The 21,934-nt window shown below is 47.9% G+C and overlaps 2 protein-coding genes across 7 annotated transcripts in view; both read right to left on the bottom strand.

Annotated features, from left to right (window-relative positions):
• SYNRG (synergin gamma) overlaps positions 1-15,236 on the bottom strand; it is a 183,991-nt gene extending 168,755 nt beyond the window's left edge. The window contains exon 1 of the mRNA XM_082439903.1: positions 15,232-15,236. The gene's annotated coding sequence lies outside the window, so the exon portion shown is untranslated. The remainder of the gene's footprint in view (positions 1-15,231) is intronic.
• HNF1B (HNF1 homeobox B) overlaps positions 1-21,934 on the bottom strand; it is a 53,311-nt gene that overhangs the window by 5,739 nt on the left and 25,638 nt on the right. For 2 of the 6 annotated variants that reach the window (XM_082440032.1, XM_082440030.1), the window contains exons 5-8: positions 16,186-16,346; positions 10,989-11,121; positions 6,780-6,974; positions 4,119-4,237 (exon numbers count right to left, since the gene is read on the bottom strand). In XM_082440032.1, the coding sequence (XP_082296158.1) occupies positions 4,119-4,237; positions 6,780-6,974; positions 10,989-11,121; positions 16,186-16,346 (608 nt within the window). Of the gene's footprint in view, positions 1-4,118; positions 4,238-6,779; positions 6,975-10,988; positions 11,125-16,185; positions 16,347-21,934 lie in introns of all 6 variants that reach the window. The other 4 variants (XM_082440031.1, XM_082440029.1, XM_082440033.1 and 1 more) reach the window with 3 other exon arrangements.

Genomic DNA, 21,934 nt, shown 5'->3' on the forward strand with positions numbered 1-21,934 from the left:
ACAGGTAGACAGTGGTAGAATCTTGAGCCCGGGTCTGCCTCGTGCCCACATCGGCTCTTCATCAGCCCACGCTGCCAGTGGGGAAGGTTCGGGAGGGTGGGGGGCAGCTGCAGGGGATTTATGACGATGAGGCTGCCCACCTCCTTCTCGTCAGCACCCCTGATGGGTGACCGCTCCGGGGGTCCTCTCCTGACCTCTCTCTATGTAAACTAGGAAGCGGAGCGGTGGGTAGAGAAGTTGTGGAAACAGGACTTGGCTCACAGCCTACCCACACTTGTTCTAGCCAAGGTCGGTGCTTGCTGTGGTCTGGTTTCCAGGGCTGGCGGGCTGTTGTTTTGCAGGAGGCTCAGGCAGAGACCCACTTAGGTGGTAACTCGCCAGCACCCAAGGGTTGAGAAGGAGGGGATGGGGCATAAGCTCTGGAAAGGACGGAGGGCAGTAGCTGCCAAGGATTCCCAGCAAGAAAGTTCCAGTGTGAGGTTCCCGAAACATGATCCACGAGGCCCTGGGGCATGTCTGTCTTGACAATGGAAAACACTGGGATCAGACAGATTCAAGGTCAAATTCTGGCTTTAGCCTTATACTGGCATAACCTTGGGTCATTTTTATGAGTACTTTAAAAATGGATCTTAGGACTTCCCTAGCGGTCCAGTGGTTAAGACTCCATGCTCCCAACACAGGGGGCACGGGTTCGATCCCTGGTCGGGGAAGATCCCCGCATGCCGTGTGGCATGGCACAGCCAAAAAAAAAAAAAAAAAAATTAAATGTTAAAAAAATGGATCTTAGAAGGTGAGTGTTGTTTAATGGATGTGGAGTGAGAAGAACCAAAGTCTGGAACTCCAACTCCAGATTTACCGTCATGTGAATTTGGGCAGATTCTTCCCCATCTTTGAAATTCAGGTTTTTGCTCTATAAGTCAGACATACAAATTTCTACCTCGCAGGATGGGTGGGAGGATTAGCCAGGAAATTAAGATGGACAAGCATCTGGAGTGCTGTGTGGCAAATGGGAGGCAGTCAAAAATTCATTCATTCATTCATTCATATTTACTGAACATCTACTAAAGCCCAGGCATTTGGCTACACACAAAGGGCTTGGGTGCTTTGAGAGGCCCTGAACTATTTGCTTTTTTCCTGGGAGGTGGGTGAGAGGGCAGCCTTGTGTCAGCAGAAGAATGGGAAGCAGGGATCTGGAGCCTGGGCCCAAGAGGCAGGACGTGCTTGAGAGATGGTCCTAACCCTGAGAAATGTTATTGTCAGAACCTCCTTTGATCACATGCAGACCAAGCAGTGAGTTAAATATTGAAGGAGCTAATGGAAGGTGTCTCCTAAAGGATCACAGACAGAAAGGGGTAGGAACAGGGAGGAAGCTATCACTTTGTGCACGTGACTCTGTACTATGCATGGTCTTCAGGCACTTTGAATATTCCGTAAGAGGGAGGTGGGATTTTCCCCTTTAGAGATGAAGAAACTTAGTCTCACAGCCATGAATTAACTGCCCAAGGTCGTGTAGCAGGGGTGAAGGAGCTGGGATTGGCTCAGGCCTGTTGGCTTTTCCTAGCATTCTACGATGCCTCTAAAGCAGCACTGCCCGGGATGGGTCTCTATTCACTGCCCACATCAGCACAGGAAAGATTCTGAGATGCCCTGCCCTGTGGGATTTCTGTTTAGCCCAGCTGTTTCCCCAACAAATTTGACCATGGAATCTTCTTCTCATGCCAAATCTTCTCCTCATGCCATGGGCCCCTGATTCCTAGCAATAGCCTTGAAACTCTTTTTGGAAAATACTACTTTAAAACAACAAAAAAGCAGAATTGCCACCAATTCTCTTCCAGAACTCACTTCTGACCCTTTGCCTTTGGAACAGAGTTTGTACAACTTTTCTTCACCTTGGGTTCCTTCTGCTGCCAGGAGACAGCATCTTTACCCTCTTTTTACTTCATTCTGTCTTTCCTATTTCCTCTTCTCCTGTAGTTTGTAGGAAGAAAGTTTCCTGACTGGAATACAGTATGTGGGCTTAATTTTTACTCTTGTTCCTGACCGTTAAAGACCACAAGAGCAGCGATTACCACGGGTGTTTTAAAGATGGGTATTGGAAGACAAGTATTGTTTAAGTGGAAACAGTCCAGGATTTAGAATCAAAGACCAAAGTCCGGAAGTTTGGCTCCAGAATATCATCTATGTGACTTTGGGCAGGTGACCCTGCATCTCTGAGACTCAGTTCATTTCTTTGTACTTCTTAGGAGGTTTTGGTAAAAAAGAAAATGGTGAGATAATGTCCATGAGAAGTATCAATGTAAACTGTAAAGTGCTGTATGAAGTTTTATCCTTACTAAATGTTATCATCACCCTGGAAGTGAGTCCATCATAGACTCCTGAAATGTGCGGGGACTCGGAAACAACTTCACAGTAGTTCTAGAGGGCCGTCCGTGCGGCTTCAAGGTCGGCTGGCCACTCTGTCCGGTGGAGGGGAGAAGCCGGCTGGGGGCCGGTGCAGCGTCTCAGGGAGCATCTCGAAGTATTTTGATTAAGAGACCATTTCCTGAATTCAGAGGACTTGTTTCAACAAGCAAGCATCAAAGTCAACTTGGGAAAGACAGGAATCATTAATCACAGCCCCATCTAGGGCTGACCAAGCGGCAGATGGATTGATAAACCTTTCAAAGGGGAAGGTATTCCCAAGCAGGGCTGCTGCGCCTGGCTGCCCCCCTGATTGAGATTTGTGAGCACAGATAAATGTTTTCCCTGCTCACTACAAAGAGTGGGAAATCACATGGGAGTCGAAGGGCAGGGCAATGGGGGCTGTCCTTTCATCTTCCAATGGGTGAGAGAAGGGTAGCAAAGCAGGTCCCACACACCTCTCCCTCCCCAACACCCCCAATTCCAGAGCCTGGATGCCTAGGTTGTATGTGTTTCAGCATCCAAGATGTGCCAGGCACTTAATCTACATGACATCATCAAATCCTCAGAACAAGCAAATGATATGACTGGTTTTAGAGATGAAGAAAGTGAAGGCTCATAGAGGTCAAGGTCACCAAGCAAGTGGCAAAGCCAGGAATTGAACCCACCTGTTTGACGCTGCAGGACCAGGAGGAGATGGGGGCAAAGGAAGAACAGAGAAAGCTGAGCACGTGAAAGAACTTGCTCAGAAACACATGGCACTGGATGAGGTGTGATTTGAGGGAAAAAAGACCATCAACAGGACCAAACCCTGCCGAGAGCGTCTGACATGAAGTTCAAGGTTGTCGCCTACTTATCTAGCAATCAATAAAGGCCAAACAGTTCCCACACTGCACAGACCCCAGCTACTAAAAGGTCCTATTGTGTTACTCTGGAATTGTGACCTCTGTTCAGACATCTTGTCCTGTTTTCTAACTCTCGGCATCTCATTCCGGTCCAGCTGTCCAAGCTGCCGCCTCACCATGGGTCATCTTTACTCTCCATCCCCTCTATGTGGAGGTGGGCATTAGTCATCAACTGACATGATGACTAAGCCTCTGGATTCCCCACTTTCAATGCACCAGGAAGTTGATTCTAAGTTTCTCTGTAAAACACCAAGTAAATGCAGGTCCCTGGCAAGGCCAGGCTGTCTGCTGGGGAGTCCCCGTGGGTTGGCAGAATTGCATCATTCTCTAGAGCTTACAGCGTTGGGGGTCCAGCATGGGTCCTGGGCTGGGTGAATCAGCCTGGGGACTCACTGTTCACTTTCTCTATTGGTGGGAAATCCTCAGGGATCCCTCTTGCAAAGCATGGAACTCCACAGGGGGTCTGACTTTCTGAGCCCTCCTTGGAAATACCTTTTCCGTGGCTCACTGATCAATCCATTGGAGATACTCAGTCTCAGTGCCGATAGGCTCTGTGTAATCCAGTCTCTAGCAACTGATCAAACTTCAGTACTCTAGCGCTCTTGTTAGGGATGCTGGGGCGAGCGATAAGTCCCTCCCCTTCAGGCTGTGGCCCATCTTCTTTGCCCTGTGACCTCAGGGATTCCTTTAGCAAGTGCCAGGGGAGCCTCAGAAGGATCACGCTTGCGGCTGAGTCCACACTTGCCACACTCTCTGCACACGAGTAGCCGTAGTCATCCCTCCCCTCCCCCCGCATCTTCTTGCCGGCATTACCTGTTTACTGGAAGACATGTTGGTGAGTGTACTGATGCTGCTGGTATCTGTGACCACCATTGCAGATGGAAACCGGGAGGTGTGGGAATACTGGGGGGGTTCCTGCTTGTGTGCATACACTAGGGAGACAGAGTGAAGACAAAATCAAGGTGTAGATCACACAGGCGTGAGCACAGCTACAGACCCCCGCCACCTCCATCCCACACCACTGCTCCTGCTTCCCCAGGCAGATCAAAGGAAGGTGGTGGTGGTGGTTATGTCTGGCAAGGCAGTGCGATGTGATAAAAAGAACAGCCATGCATTTAAATCCTGGCTCCTTAATCAACTCAGTTAGCCTCAGTTTCCTCACCTCTAAAATGGGAATGATATAGGATTAGAAGAGAAATGGGAATGATATAGGATTAGCCATGCGTTTAAATCCTGGCTCCTTAATCAACTCAGTTAGCCTCAGTTTCCTCACCTCTAAAATGGGAATGATGTAGGATTAGAAGAGTTTGTGTTTAAAGCACTTCATACCAAACAGATCAATAGCTTTGCACAGTGCCTGGTATGCAGTGGTGGATGGCACTGCTGGGGTGGGAGCACTTCTTTCCCCCTGACTTTCAACAAAGTATTAGACTCCTGGGCATCAACAAGTGATCCTTAGGCATATGTGGTGCATCTGAGAACTTAAGGCAAAAAAAAGTTCTAAGTAGCTGGCAAAATGAAGGAGCTGGCCTGTTTGCTTACTGTTTCTGCCATGACTCAAGTACCAGGTCTCGTGCTAGCAACTGTAGATTAATTAATAATTGTAAATGGACACGGATGTCATTACTTGTATAATTCTGGGCTGTTCCAGTTTGCACTAAAATGCCTTATGACGTCACACAAATATGAAGGCTGATGGACAAAAGGAGACTAGATTCCAATAAAACCTCCAGGACCATGTGGCTCACTTTTTGTTTTTCTAGTATGTGTCCACCAAGTCTGGAACCTTTGACTCATGCTAGTTCATCCATAAGAGTCATGTAAATTCCAGGTCACATGACCAACCCAGAAAGCATGTGGATGTTTGGCCTTGAGGGAGGGACCAGCCTGTTCTACCAAGGAGTCCTCCAGTTGGGAACGGGGGTGAAGGTCACAGCCCGCCGCCTCAGCCTGCCCTTCCCTTGGAAGGAGGCTGGTTATTTCCTGGTCTGGGGCCCCATGAGCTATCTCTTCAGAGCCAGCCAGGCCAGCTGGGCCATGGCAGTCCACAGGTCACTGGTGTCCTGACTGTCATACCCGGGCCTTGCCACTGAGGAATCCTGCCCAGGGTGAGGGGCGGGGGCAAGTGGGGAGCATATTGGCCCTGGGTGGAAGGGCAGTGGTACACCTGTGGTCCCAGACTCTGCTACAGGCTGTGGCAGATTTTTTTAAAGCCACGAAAATGTGATTGGAATGTGAGATGGTACTTAGAAACCAGCTCCGCAGGCCTGGGGATAGAGCCCCGAGCATAGAAGAAGGCTGAACTTGGCTGGTCTCCCTCAGACCCACAGCTCTGCCTGAGGCAGCCGGAGGAGAAACTGAAATCCTCTTTCCCATCCCTGCCTCCTTCTATTAAGGAGTCCCTTAATAAATAATCATTTGCATTTTTACAACTCTTAATGCTTACCAAACACAGTTCGTACCTATTTTTGTTTCATTTCCATAATCACTCTACATGCACACTACTTCCATTTTACGAGGATGAAACTGAAGCTGAGAGTAGCTAGGGAACTTAACAATGGCTACCTAGCTGGTAAGGCTCAGAGCCAGGATTTAATCAGACAGCTAGGTCTGTCTGACCCTAAGGCTATCACCCTATTCCAGAGACGTCCCTGGTGTCCCTGTGGGAACTGTGCTTGAAGCAGGGAAGCCATCCTTTCCATGATTTCTCCCCAAACTCGGAGGCCAGGGACTATAGCCTGATGTGGCCAGAGGACTGGGGGTCTGGGGCTCAGGAGGGGTAGGGGGAGAGACACGGGGGATGGGGGTGGGTGGGAACTAAATGGTTGAAAGGTAGACTTGGGGTAGGTGTAGAAATTGGAGGCGGGAAGCAGCCTCTGTGTGGGGGGCAAAAACTCTAATATTCCTTGTACAGGATGATGTGTAGGCGGTATTTTCTGCCCATGTTCATGGTTCTTGATTGGAGATGTTTGGGGTGTGGAAACTGGAGGGTGTGGGGACTCTGGAAGATTTTTCAGTTTCAGAGAAGGCAAATAGGAGGCAAATTATATGCCAAGTCTGATCATTTGGTAACAGCTGCCTGGAATTTTGAACTGAAAAGGCTAAGTTGAGGCTCATTGGGAAAAGGGGCTGTGCTTGATTGGGGGGTCTCTTCCACGGGGGCCAGGGTGGGAAAGGGGGCATGAGTTCGTTCCACATCTACGCTACCCTTACTCTCTATCTCCAGCTCCCCTTTCCATATAGGCCTTAACTGTCTTCATCAAATCTTCCCCCAGGAATCCTGGGGGTAGAGAAGAGGACCAGAAAAGGCACAGCACTGCCTAAGAGTTATGCTTGAGATATTGGCTTTGTTGATCACACGTAGGGAAAAGTGACCAAACCAATAAGCTTCCAAGAAACTTCAGACCCGGAGAGGGAAGAGCTTGGCTGCTGAGGTCCCTTTGGGTTCCCTCCCCGACTTGCCCGTGTCCTTACTGTGTGAGTTCTGCAGCTGCGTCACAGCGGCCATGAAGGGCTGCTGGGCCATGTGGCTGCCCGGGCTCTGCTGCATGAGGGGCTGCTGGTGAGAGCTGTGCAGCTGCTGGGAGAACTGGACGGGCTGCAGGGCTGCCAGGCTGCCGGCCACACTGTTGATGACAGGGACGCTCTGAGCTTGGGAGGAGTTGAGGCCTGTGGGAACGAGAGGGAAGATTAGAGATGGCTTCAGGGGGGAGGACAGGTGAACAGATGTGAATGGTCATCAACGGAGCCCCTGCTATTTGCCAGGCACTGGGCTGAGCCTGTTACGTAAGAGACTGCACAGAAAGCAATTTTATAGACCCATCTTACAGACCAAAAAACTGAGGCTTAGAGAGATTAAGTTGACTCGCTCAAATTCCACAGCGAGTTGTGGATTCAAATGGGCTTTCAACAGATCTGACGGAGACCTGAGAGTCTCCCAAAGTCGTCCTGTGACCTCCCAAACTTAGCTCCCTTGAGGTTGCAGGGCCCTGTGCTTGCCTGCTCCATCCATGCCTGGCTCTGAGGGAGCAGAGTTAAAGGCGTCCACACTAAGGTGCAGATTACTGCCCAGATATGTCTGTCCAGCAGGGGGCAGGAGTGTGCAGGGACCCACGTTTGGATAAAAAGCAAAACCCCCTCCGCAGTCCTGGAGGTATGGAGCCTGAAGCCCCTCGTCTCGCGGGCTGTGCAAAAGCCGAAAGAGGTCAGATGCTCTTTCTCTTGACTGGAACAGAGAGGGGATAAAACACTGCAACTCAATCAGTCTATGAAGCGGGTATATCTCATCTGGCAGCACAGGGCTGGTGGCATCAAAAGGACCAGGTATTGGAAGGAGTAAGCAGTAAGTTGAAGGTTGGCAGTTACAGTAGGTGTTGCTTTCTGTTCTGGAAGGATGAGGGCCTCCGTGGTTCTGTCCTGTGTCTGTATCCTAAGGTCTCTTTAGAACTGGGGCCGGCATGGCAAAGATCAGGTCCCTGGTACCCACCCTCCATCGGCTCCCTGGGCGGGACTCTGGGGAAGGCACCTGAGGCAGGGTGGGAGGGGGGATGTGAGGAGCAGGGGAAAGACACCCCAACCTCTTTCCTGGAGCTGCCAAGGTTCCTTTGCCCTTGCTTTCTGGGAAGTGGGGGGAAGAATGCGACGAAGAAGGAAACCCAGAGAAAGGTCTCTTTTAGGCAAATGTGGAAAAGTCACCTAGAGAGCCCTTCCTGAGATGGAGAGGGTTCCATAAGCAGGTTCACAGGAGGGGGCAGTCCTCTGTGGAGATAGCACAAAGACCTCAACAATTGCCTGCTCAGAACCCAGCTGATACTGTTATCAGAAACCTAAAAGGTGAGACCATGAGCAGAAGGGAAGGGGAATAAGCCCCCTCCTGGCTCTCCTGGCTGGGACTGGGGAGGTGGGGTCCTCTGAGCACTCAGAATAGTGCTATCTCCAATTCCCCGGGGGGCTCGGCTTCTCCTCCAGGCAGTGTCTCACCCGATACCATGATCTCCTGTTTCCCTTTCCTACCTTCTACGTAAGGTCTCAGTACCCGAGGACGCCCCATGGATTTGCTGTTGTCTCCCCGAGCCCATTGCCCCTGCTCTTTTTGGGAAATCTCTGCCCAGAAAAGCAAATTATGCTGTCTAGAGTGGATGACAGTGGAGGGCATACTTCTGCAGCCTGCCTGTGTTTTAGAATCATCCTGGGGAGCACTTTAAGAAATATACATTCCTCGGCCTCACCCATGACTTAATGAGTCAGACACTTTAGAGGTGAGGCCCAGGAATTTTATTTTCAACACAGTCTGTGACCCTGATGTGCCTCAATTCCAGGATGGAGAGCCACTGATGTCATTCGAGCTCCTGCGGAGTGTGACTCTTGGCCTTTCCCATCTGTTTTCTGGGCACTGGTTCCTGCTTAGGAAGCATGTTATCCAGTCCAGTAGGTGAGTAGAGAATGAGGAATTGACACTGCTGGGTAATCTGTTATCACATTCTCCTTGGGCCTCTGCAGTCGCCAGGCAGGGCCCACGTACTCAACAGGACAGGAGTCGGCTATTCCTTGCCCCAAAACTCATCTCTCGGTTTATTGGCCTGTTGTGTGGAGAGCAGTACAAGCTTGGACTCGGTAACTGATTCTTCATCCTGACACTCCATGGGGTAGGACCACTGCATCTCAGCCATGTTTTCTGGTTACCCTCACCATGCTTCAAGTACACACACACACACACACACACACACACACCCTTCTAAGGTCAATGTACTCTGGTGTTGGCTGTCTGCAGTAGGAGATTAAGATTATTGTAAGAAGGTAGAGAAGTATGGGTGAGAAAAATTAGGAGGAACAAAACAGAAAAATATGTAATAGCTCCAGGGAAAATTTTAATTCAGATAGTGCCTAAGAAAATATATAACTGTGTGTGTCAGCCAAAGCTGGACGTGTGAAGAGAGAAGGTAAGTAGGATGGTTTGTGTATCATTTTGGTTGTAAAAATATAGGTGGGATATCTTATCCGTGGGCCTTTTCAAATCTAGAAGGTAAGCAAGCTGGTTTCAGTTATCCTATCTCATTCTCAAACTCTGGTGTTAGTGTGGTTACCATATTCCTGGAGAGGGTCCAGTGAAAAGGCAGCAAATTTTAAATACTTTATTTTGTGAGTTCTCTAAAGGCTTCTCCTTTCCCACTTCCCTTTACAGAACTCAATGGGGAGGGTGTCAATCTCCCAGCTGCTGAGGACAGACAGAGCCACACCGATTCATTCAGTAAACTCCTGTGTCTCCTAGGGGCCTAGCCCTGTTTTGCTCTCAAGGAGAGCACAAGTCCTTCTCTTCAGAAGTGATCTGAGTTGCTACCCTGACTAGAGATGGTTTAGGGAGAGAGGAGGGAGGAGCGAAAAAGGCAGGAACAAATAAAGAGGTGGTCTTTGTGGGTACTGGACACAGTGAGGCCACGAGGACAGTGGGCGATCCCCAGGGTGAAAGAAAGACAAGCAACGTACTGCCCTTAGATCTTTCCCGAGACTTCTCAGGGATGCTTCCCTGGGTCACAAGAAAGACTTGGCCTGAGCTGTTACCATAAGGCTGAAATATGCTGAATACTCATCAACATTATTACTCTGAGAGAGACATCCACTGGCACAGCCGTGTCAGCCTTCCCGTGCCCTGAAATGGCCCATCTGTGATGGATGGGGACAGACTCTCTGTGGGGTGTGAGCTGCTGGGGCTGGAAGGACCTGACCCCTCTCCCTGTCTTCAGGTCTGGGCATAACACAACCTATTTCTCCTTAAATCTGTCAAGGCTCAGAGATGCTGTGACAGTTTCCTGCAGAGTTCCTTCTCAGTATGTTTTCACCGTGGGCCAAGGAGGTCTCGTTCGACCACACAAAATTCCCTTTTAAGGAGGAAACCCCTCATGTCTTGCTCCATCTTGGCCAACACAAAGAAACATCAACACAACCCAACCTCCTGGAAAATCCACCACATACTTAGGGATAGGAATGAACACCAGACAAAAGTATAAGCTACAATATTATACATACTCATGCTTTATCAATTTACAGGTGTGTCTACACGTGTACACGGTCATTGGATTTCCTCAGCAACCCATTTTACAGATGAGGAGACTGACCCTCATAAAGCTTCAATGATTTGACCCACAATGCACAGCTGGTGAGCTGTGACCAAGATTCAACTCCGTTCCATAACTTTCTCTTATTTTAGGCTAAACAATCCAAATCTTGTTGAGGAGAGAGATAAGGAACGAAACGAGTTGAATCAAACCTACGAGTAAAGTGAGAGAGTGGCATGGACATATATACACTACCAAATGTAAAATAGCTAGCTAGTGGGAAGCAATCGCATAGCACAGGGAGATCAGCTCGGTGCTTTGTGACCACCTAGAGGGGTGGGATAGGGAGGGTGGGAGGGAGGGAGATGCAAGAGGGAAGAGATATGGGCACATATGTATATGTATAACTGATTCATTTTGTTATAAAGCAGAAACTGACACACCATTGCAAAGCAATTATACTCCAATAAAGATGTTAAAAAAAAAAACAAAAAAACCTACGAGTAGTGGGTGAGTTTTAAGGGGATCTTCTTTAGTTCTGTTTTTGTTTTTTTTTTTTTAAATCAGGTTGACTCATTTCCCACACTGCTTCTCCCTGCCCCCAAGTTTTCTGACCAAGAACAGAGCTTACTTTGTGCAATGGCCATGACTCCAGAGAGGGGGGTCATGATGAGGTTTTGAGGTTGCTGGGGATTGTGGTGGGACAGGCTGTGGATATTCGTCAAGGTGCTGACCGGGGGCAAACCTCCCCCTGACACTGAGATCTGCTGGAGAGAAAAAAACAAGAGCAGCATGAGCAGAATCGGGGTTGCAAAGAGCAGTGTCCAAAACGACGTGGCTTAGCAATTCCTTGGCATGGCTAATTCACTGGTTCATTCATTCATTCATTCATTCAGGAACAATTACTTTTTATTTTTATTTTTTTATACTTATTTAACTTTTTAACTTTTTTTATACTTATTTAACTTTATAAAGTCAAACAGGTTAACACAGATTTTCTGGAAATTATATTGGCAATACAAATTTATCAGGAACAATTATGAAGCACCAAGTGAGGGATAGGCACCATTCTAGGTACAGAGGATGGAGTGGTAAGTAATATCGACCATAGTCCCTTCCCTCATGTGCCTCCGTTTGTTGACTACCTTTGAATTACTAGCTTGCCTTAGAGATTCCTCAGCCCATGTGTAGTATATGATTGTCTCTGGCTCATGTTGAAAGTATCCTCTGTTCTGCTCTATGCCCTCTATATTATTGGTGCTAAAGACACGCGATTGCTAAAAATAGTAGCTGAAGAAATGCCCTGGGATTCCCTAGCGTAGCAGATTAGGGCCCAGGCAGGAGCACAGGGAAGCTTTCACTGAGTACAGGTTCTAGGAAGCACTGCTCATGCATTAACTCACAAACCTCACTATAGCCACGAGGCAGGTACTTCTGCCATTCCCATTTCACGGATTAAAAAACTGAGGCTCAGAGTAGTTGTGCATATTGCCTGAGATCCGACAACTAGTAAATGGTAACTCTTGTATTCAAACCCAAGTCTGTCTGACTCTAAAATTCAAGTTCTTACTTTTTACAGAGGACTTTTCCCCGACAATTATTACTAAGGTTTGTCTGGGGGAGATCAGCCATTATTGGGCTTCTCTACTTTTCCCAAATCTTTACTATACATTAAAAAAAAAAAACCACAAAACTTTTTTTTTTTGGCAAGGAGCTACTATTGTAATGACAAAGCTACTAAATGAGGCTTGGCTCCAGGTACCCCTACTCTGTTTCACCATTATATTTTAATGACAGATTAGTAAGAGAAACCTACTGAGTTTTGTGTATTTTTGTCCAAGGCCACTCTGAATCCTTTTATTTATTCCTAATAGTGTCTTTTCCTTATTGATTTTCTTCATTTTCCCAAGTGTATATATAACGGCATCACAGGCATATAATGCTAATGGGGTCTCTTCCTTGCTAGTGCTAATATGTCTACATGTCATATTGCATTGGTTAGAATTTTCCCAGTAGTATTAACCAGTAACAGAGGTAACAGATGTATTTACTTTGATTCTATATTATCAGAAATGCTTCCAATGTTTCCCCATTAATTATAAGGAGCTTTCAGTTTTACACACACATACACACACACACACACAAAACACACATACACACAACATACTTTTATTCATGATAAAGTAGTTTACTATTTATAGTTTTAAAATAATTTTTAAAAGTATTACTAAGAAAGGACTGTCCCCCCTCACTCTGAAATAACTCAGACATTCTTGATGGCATCAGGAATGCTGACAGGTGGGTTAGGGTTGGGATACATACATCAGATGTTTGAGTCGCCCTTTCCTTCTTCCTTCCCTTGTGACCCAGAGCTCCTTAGACTATAGGTCTCACACCAGCACCCGGGGTGGGTGGAAGACACTGTCTCCTGCCTGCCCTTCTGATCAACCCCGTAGCTTCCAAGGTGAATTTGAAAAAGAAAGAAAGGAAAAACCAAACAGGTTTGTTTGTGTTTTTAAAATGAGCATCAAGACATGAGTTAAGGGTCACGTGACCAAGAAGGAATTCTGACCACATCAAACAAGAGAGAACCAGCTTGTTTGCTGGACTTGTTTTTCAAAATGTCAGAGTCATTAAAAAAAAAAAAAAATCAGTGACCTGCCTTCAGACTTCCCCTGAGTAATGCAGTCCTTTGGAGAAAGTCAATGGAGTGACAGTAATCTCTGCCATTTCAATGTCTGGTTTTAATGGTGAAAGAGAAACGTGGGTGCTAATGATAAAAACAATTTAAATGTGTACGGCTTTAGCGCTTTCACTGATTGTCCTCAATAGTTAATGACACACATAGGGAAGGCATTATGATTATTGCTCTATGGTACAGATTAAGAAACTGAGCCTCTCTCAATGTCTTGTAATAACCTACAATGGAAGAGAATGTGAAAAAAATATATATATATATATATATTTATATATGTATAACTGAATCACTTTGCTGTACATCTGAAACTAACACAACATTGTAAATCAACTATATTTCAATAAAAATTTTTTAAAAAAGAAAAAGAAAGTGAGCCTCAGAAGAGTTGAAAGAGTAGCTCTGTGTCACCTGACTAGTAAGCGAGGAAGTCAGAATTCAAACCCAGTGTTGCTGGGCTTTAAATCCCATCCACTTACTATTTTGGGGGGCACCTTGGTCAAGTTCCTTCCCACTCTAAAATGCAACCATCATCTTCTATTTGCCTTCAGGACTGATGGAAGCCAGGGAGCTGCCAAGAATATTGGTCATGATCCTCACAGGATAATCCAGAGAATTTGAATGGTATCAACGCTGCCTTTTGCAGTCCTTTGCTTTGTGCTTTACATACCTACCATCTACAAGGTTGGTACTATTAACCCCCCTTTGCAGACAAGGAGACGGAAGTTTGGAGAAGTTAAGAAATGTGCCCAAGTGGTACAGTGGCCATGAAGAGCAGGCGATCTGCCTCCAGGCCTGAGCTTTTCACTATTAAGCTCTACTGTTTGATACTGTGAAAGTATCCAGCATGTGCTTTTCTAAAACACAAGGTTCAACACACACAGACTGCAATCCGAAACCTGGCCAGCTCTTTGTGGACGCCTGCCATTTGGGCATGGGGTGGGGGCCAAATAGAGCAAAAGAAAGCTCAAATGGATCACCATTATTTCCAAAACCAATCCCTGGGGGAAGATTTCAAATGCACATCCTACCACAGGTCAGCACACGGAGACTATCATTCCCTGGATGGGTCTTATCCCCAAAACAGCAGAGTTACAGGCAATCCTTACACCACCCTGGTGATGCAGCCATTGTTATCCCCCATTTTCCAGATGAGGAAACTGAAGTTAAGCAACGTCCAGCCTATGGCTGATAAACAACAGAACCCAAGACGTGGACACACTAGTTCCCTTGCTGCGTTATTTTTAACCATACTCCACTCCTGTCTTTGGTGGACCAAGATCTGTGATGGCTTGTTATATATTAACCGAAAACAGACTCTTGAATTTGGGCATCCAGCGATAGTGACATAACATATGAGCCAGGGTGTTGGAAACTAGAGAAAAGCTGGTCCCTGCAAACAAGCTTCCAGGTGTTTGCTAACGTTGAGGTGTGCTGTCTTGGTCAATCATCAATCCAATAACATACTGCCCATTAGGGCGCTGCCGAGCAGAAGAGGAAGAAAAAAGCGTCTCCTGCGGCTGCCTTTGGAGCGCCCCGGCCTGGGTGAGGCAGTTTGCTTGTTAGGAGGAAGGGCGGGAGGGCTCACAGGGAAACCCCAAGGACCTTCAAGCAATAGGAGAGGAGACCTGTTTCCTCCGCTGCGAAGCCAAGATCTCTCCCACAAGGCCCCCTCCTCCAGGGAAGTCTGGGCAATCCTTTAACTTATTTGGGTCTCACAAGGCAGCCAGAGAAGAAGCTTAAGGGATGAGAGGTGGGCAGGGGGGCTGCAAAAGGGCTGCCCTAGGAGCATCTTTCGTTTCCTTTTGCAGACACCACTACCAGGGAGCGACCAGTTCAAGTCCCCAAACTAGAGTTGGCCGGGCCTGGCGCTCCCCTCGGATATTACACTTTGTTTTTTCCTCCAGGGAGCTGGGGACTCAGTGACCTGTGACTCACCATTCCTGTGTTGCCTACACGGCACACACACGTCAAGGTCTAAAATGGCATCGGCTCCCTGCCCCCTCCTCCCCCCGCCTCTAGGTCAGACACCTTGAAGGAAGGCATACGGCTCCACCTTCAGCTTGGAAGCCAGGAACCCTCGGCTCCTCCCTCCCCTGAAACACAGAGCATGACCCAAAGAATCAAGTTTTCCACGTCCTACCCTTCCTAGTGTCGTCATGCTCGTGTTCTCTCGGAAGCCGCCCTCCCCTGCTGCACTTGTGCTGCTTGAGGATTAGGACTTCGAAAATTCAACATCAACTAGTCTATTCCTCACCGGGCGGGGCTGCTCAACTGACATCTGGGGCTGGGCTGTAGTTACGGGTACAGACAGCTTCATTTAGGGAGAATAATACTGACATTCACCTAACAATAACCACGTTGTCATTCATTGAATATTTACCATCCCAAACACCGTGCCTCTCGTGTTATCACATTTGTTCCGCCAACAACCCTAGTGTTATTACTTTTTATAGATGAGAAAGAAAGAGCTAGAACCTGCCCAAGGCTACACAGCTATTAAGTGCCAGAGCTGGGATTTGAACCCGGGTCCTTGTAACTTCAAAGTCGGTGTTTCCCACTCACCCTGTAAGCGCCGCCCCACCCCACCTGCCATTTTGTGCTGTGATCTTCACTGCCGTCCAGTGTCCTTCAACACCCCCGTGCCAGAAGCTTCCCCACCTCTCGCCATCCACTCAGTCCTGACTTAACTACCCTCCTTGCCAGGACCAGGGGGGTGTGAAGAGAAAGAAAGAGGGGGCTTGTTTCAAAGTGAGGTGCTCTCTGGGTTAAAACACTGGCTTTGGAGGCCCTGGGTTGGGGGGGATGAATGAGCATTTTATCAACTCAAATGTCACTGGCAGCCCCAAAACAAACAGTGTCCCACCCGGTTTGCTCCTTTATGAGGCATTCAATCAATAAAACGAGAGCAGGGCTCTGTCAGATTTATTGGCTGGGTTCAAACCGAACACCTCTTCCACCCGCCAAAGCCTGGGTCACCGGTTCTACCTTTCCGTTCCAACTCTGGACGGCCCCCATTTTCCCCTGTGGGGCTACAATGGTTCATTGTTTGAGGCAGGCCTTGTGAGAAGTTGTGTTTGTTTTGCCTCTTATCTTATCAGCTCCAGAGCTACAATGGCCCAGGTGTACTCACCATTTTACCATCAGGTGAGAGGAGATTGTGGCCCGGGTCCAGGCTGGCTGGAGAGACTTGCTGTAAAACAGACTGGCTAGTCACCATGGCGCTGTTGCCATGGTGACTGATTGTTGAGGAGGAAGTGACCTCATTGTTTCCCTGCTGGCTGTAGCGCACTCCTGCAAAACAAGGCAGACCCAACAGCGAATATTAGTGTCACCTGACCCGAGAACACTTGCTTTCTAGGGTGGATGACAAGGAAGAAAAGTTGCCTTCTTTCCCCTGTCTACCCATGAGAAGTATCAGCTGCCTTTCTCTAGGGTAGAGGTTGCATGACCTCTGCTTGAATTCTAGAATGTAATCTCCATGAGGGCAGCATGTTTTTATCTGTTCTGTTTTGTTCATTGCTGTATTCCCTTGATAGCCACTCAATAAATATCTGTCAAATGAATGAACAAACGAATGAACAAATGAATGGATTCTGATTCTTGTTGCTTCAGCATAGTTTTTAGGATTTAGGGCCTTCTCTTTCTGGCTGGCGTATTTCTTTTGTTTTTCAAAATGCCTTCTAGAAATGTTTCCCTGGCATCGCTTGGCCGAGTAGGGCTTCAAAGCATGAGTTGATGGATTTTACAGAGAGGCACTGGCCCAGCGACCCTTCTAAGGACCACAACAAAATGCACCAGACTCTGTGCACCACCATTTTGGCCAAGCCCAAGAGGCCAGGGGGACACAGGCAGAGCAGGATCAGGATGGGGCTGAAGCTAGGAGTCTTTGGTTCTGGAACTCACATTCCTTTGGTGGGGTCCCATTTGGCTGACTTCCAGGGCCCAGGGGAAGGCGTGTCTGCTGGGAGGTGGGGCAGGCAGCATGCACAGGCAGGAGGTGGATGCCTAGTAAACCACTGCAGTTTGGTCTGCAAGGGAGGGGAGAACCAAGCATGTGTACAACGTCACTGCTCTGACCCTCCCTCTCGCTCGGGAACCAAAGCGCAGGTCTGTGCTCAGGAAAGGGACAGTGCTGGCCAGAGACCAGGCGACTGAAGGGAGCTGAAGGGGGAAGAGAACCTGGGCCCAGTGTGCAAAGTCCTGCTTGATGTGTCCATGAAACTGCCAAAGACAAAGCCAGGGGTAGCTGGGGCATCTCACCCTCAGCTCAAAGCTGAGAAAGACAGTGTTCTGGTTTACGCTTTGGATTCAACAAAAAGGTTCGGGGGACCCTGTTCCTACCTGCAAGGGACGGAGACCAAACGCCTTAGGCATGGAATTATTTGGAGAGGAGGGCCAACTCCTCCTTCGTTTTCCCTTTTGCCCAGTTCCCCAGGATCAAACATCACTGTATCAGGTATCCGAGTTCTGTTGGTCCGCTTGCCCCCTGCCCTGCCTCCTGCCCCACCTGGAGCCCCATCTGCTCGAGGAGCCTACAAAAGTCCCCCTCCGCACCCCCGGGAGCCAGGCAAGCTGCCCTAACCAGCAGCCTCTTATTCACGAAGACAAAGCTTGCCAAGACGAGATCCAAGCTAGTTTTCCTTGAATTGTGCAAAGGACGTTCCCCAAGGCTGATATGACCTAGAGCTTAAGAGGGCTGGGGAGAAAACAAACAAATGCTAGGGCAGGGTTCTAACCTTCAGGAGCAACTTGTTTGACTATGAAGTGGCCTGATGCATGCTCTGTGGGCTTCCTCTATTGGTTGTTTCCCCATCCTTTGATTCAAGGGGCTGCTGGGGGCGGGGTGTTGGCAGAGGGGCAGCCCTGGAATTTGGTAGTTATAGGTCTGGAGCACTATATTTGGGTGGTGGTGGAGAACAGGAACCGTGAAGTTAAGAGGAAGAAAGACTTCCACGTCTCCAAACCAACACCGCCTGCCCAGTCCTGTCTGTCTTCCTCTGCACCTACCTGTAGCCCCTAGGTCTCCTCTTTACCACCCTCTACTCCATCCCGTTGGGTTAAATTAGATCCTTTTTCTCCACTCATATTTGCCACCGGGTTCCCAGCAGGATGCTTATTTAGGAGAAGAGAGATCTGGAACTTGTGAGCTCAGAAGGCAGCTGGGTCCAGTAGAAAAGGTGGAGACAGACTTCAAATCAATTAAACGAAGAATTTTCTAACAAGGAGGGCTAATGGGAAGATTGTGTGCTCTGGAGCTGGACAAACTCGGGTTCCAATCCTGACTTTGCTCTTAACAGATGCATGATCTTGGAAAAATCACTCTCTCTCTCTGTGGCTCAGTTTCCTCTCATAAAGTGAAGAGAACGCTTCCTTAATAGGGCTAGTTTGGATTAGAGATAACATCTATAAAGCTCTCAGCAGAATGCCAAATAAATGGCAACCATGGCTAGGGATGCTGCAGGAAGGGAGCTGGTGTAGGGATGGAGCCCAAGGTATTTGCCCTAAGGCTCTAGAATTCTGGACAATGAACGGTAGATCCTAAGTACTGAATGGAATTACCTTTCCACGGAGAATCATTTCCAAAGAATCCAACTCTGCTTCAACCACTGATGCTTTATCTTGGAAGCAACTTGGGAGGGAGGCCTGGCCCCTGGCCCTCTTGTTCTTTCCTTTTGGAGAAACTGGACTTCACCCTGTTTTTCTCCTGCTTCCTCTGACTCCCTGACCAGCTATTTACCTCCCCAAGATGCTCTGCTCCTGAGAGAGCAGTGATAACGCTGGGAGTCAGGTGTGTTTTCACCTCCCAGCTTGTCCCCATCATTGATTCAGTCTCAAGTCAAACAGACGCTCGTTTTCGCCTATTTAATTTGGCTGAAGGAAGAGGGCCAGTCCTCTGCTGATCGAATATGGGTCGTGGGGCGACTTCTCCCCTACCCCAGGCTACATAATTATTTATTTAAAAATAATTAACCAAAGATACCCGCAGGAAACAAAAGCCTTCTTTACAAGGGAGCCTGGCAGGAGGGAGGCAAGAACCATTTGTTAGAATCCCAGCAGCACAGCCCAAGGCTGCTGTGCTTTGTAAACCTTGTTTTCTCCCCCAGCGGAACTTCATTATATGAGAACTATAATGATGGAGCTGCTCTCTTCAAAGACAGATGGGCCTAGACCTCTGCAGCTCCCTTTAAGGACCGCTGGTTAAGAGATAGCGTCTGGCTGGGGATTAGGGGATCCCTGTTTTGAACTCAGCTCTGCCGTCAGCGTATTGGGGGAGCTCTAGCTCCCTCAGCTCTCGGCCAGAGGAGTGCCTACTGTGGGGAGGGGGCTGTCATCACTGCAGAGTGTGGTGAGAGCTGGCCACGAGGCTGCTCATCCGCTCCAGGTGCACCTGTAGCTTTTCCCACCGACACTCCTCTCGCCAGGAATTCGGCAATCACTCAGGCTCCTGAGAGGGTGGCTGTAATCAGCAAGCCGCCTTAAAAGCGGGTGCGGAGGTGGCCGGTGTATCACAAGGTCGCTGCCGGCGAGACCAGAAATCGGTGTTCTCGTTGGAGGAGGGAGAGGCCAGGTCCTTGTGTATTTCACAAACCCAGAAGAGCGCTTGAAAGGAGAACCAAAGTAGAATAAGCTCTGGTGCCAGGTGACATGGGTTTAAATCCTGGCTCTACCACATAATAGCTGTGTGACCTTGGGGGAATTACTTAACCTCCCTGAGCTTCAGGTTCTTTATTGTTAACGATTTCCATCCCTTCGGTCACTGGATGAGTTATGGGCGTGAAATTACCCAGGCCACGCTTGGCACACAACAGTTACTCGAGACACATCTGTTCCTCCTATTTGGGGATTGTCTTTGTCTAAAAGACATTTTTAGGAAGGCTGAGTTCACAAAACTTCATTGAGCATCTATCTCTGTGCCAGGCATTGCCGCAGGGCGCCTGGAAGAAGTGGAATGGCATCTTCCCTTCTCCCTTCACCACTGCAGGCTCTGAAAATGAACATACGACGAGGGGTCTGGTTTAATAGTGACTGACTGAAGATGCCAGGCTAATAGCCACAGAGGTCCCATAGGAGAAATGACAAGGCCAGAAGGTGGTCATGCACTTTCCACTCACTTCCTGGCTCAAGTCACTAATTGGCCACATCCCTATCACCAGCCCTAAGAACCACGGCAAGTATGTCCAGCAGCAAAAGGCATCTTAGCTGGAATCTAGAGACATCCCTGAGGCCTTGGAGCGGAGGTATCTACTCTCACCTGTTCCCAGTCCTCAGCATCATGGGTGATGATGCTATTTCTGAACTCCTGACAGCATGTGGGACAGAGACAAATCATTTGGTTTCTATCCAGTATGACTTGGTCAGAAGTGACAAAACATGAAGGAAGCTTATGGTTCCAGAAGCCAGCTTCTCCATACCCTGCCTTCCTGCACCAGCACCCAATCCAGGGCACTCTTCACACTACGGCAGGTTGGGATTTCTTTCTAGAACAAAATTGCACCATGTCACTGCACTGTTTGGAAACCTAATGCTGCTCCTCGCTGCCTTCTGGAAAAGCCCCAACACCTGAAAGGCAGAATTGGGCCGTTGTGACTCCAGTCTGCCTTATTGGTATCATCTGTCACCACATTTCATACAGCCATGTCAGAGCCCTGCCACTCCTCACCCAGACCCTGCCATCTCCTGCCTCTGTGCCTTTGCTTATGCTCTTCCCTGTGCCTGGAGAGCTCTTCCCTTCTTCTCCATGTCCCATCATTTAAAAGGGCTAAATGTTGCCTCTTCTGTGAAGCTCTCCTTGATTCATCCTGGTAGTTATCTGCTCCATCCTTTGTATTTTACATACAGTAGAGACTCTTAGAGCAGGAGGTCACCCTGCACTAAAATGCTCTGATGATATGTTTCCTTCTCTCTCCCTCTTAAAGAGATGGCTTTTTACTCATTAGTGCATCCTCAGAGCCTAGCAGAGGGGCTGATGTGTGAATATTCATTGAATGAGGGAATAAGCCCTTAGATGCTTTGAGGATCCTTGCCCCAGAGAACAAGGGAGTATCCCTTCGGGCAGAAGGAGAAAATACAGTCAGTTCTGCGGTAATATTGGTATTAACAGTGTGGCTTGGTTCCAACTCTATTGATATAATAGGGAATAACTTGAGTACAACATGAATTTCATATTTGAGGGATTCAGAAATCTGCACCCAGCTGAATGGAGCCACAGAGGAATATACTACAATTGCTTTTTTCTTTTTTTTTTTTAGTTTTTTAAAAAATTGAAGTATAGTTGATTTACAACATTGTGTTAGTTTCTGCTGTACAGCAAAGTGATTCAGTTATACACATATATACATTCTTCTTTATATTCTTTTCCATTATGGTTTATCCCAGGATATTGAATATAGTTCCCTGTGCTATACAGTAGGAACTTGTTTATCCATTCACATAGGAATACACTAAATGCACACACACACACACACACACACACACTCTCACAGTCGTCAAACATCTACCAGCTACCATTAGTTCACTGCATGTGCTGTAAGCCACATCCGTCCCCCACCCCACAATAACTCACCAGCTGCAACCCTTCCGATGCTCAGTTCAATGGGCAAACTTTAGGACTTTCTCAAGGTAAAGTGCCATATTTATTGTTGTACAGTGTTTACGTATTTCTTAAGCATTTAACAGGTGTAAAACTCTGCTAATGTTTTTATTAGATTCTTATCCTTTTCAAAAGGTGTCAATGACAAAGTTTTGGAGTATTGTGCCTTTAACCCCATTTTTTTCCCATAAGCCCTGTGGTTTTTATTGTGTGACCTTGAAAAGCACGGTGGTTTTTATGATGGGTATGTTGGGTTCTATAGGACTGACTGTGCCCCTGTGTTCAAAGA

Source organism: Balaenoptera physalus (assembly GCF_965194825.1).
Source record: "Balaenoptera physalus genome assembly, chromosome: 20".
NCBI classification, from domain to species: domain Eukaryota; kingdom Metazoa; phylum Chordata; class Mammalia; order Artiodactyla; family Balaenopteridae; genus Balaenoptera; species Balaenoptera physalus.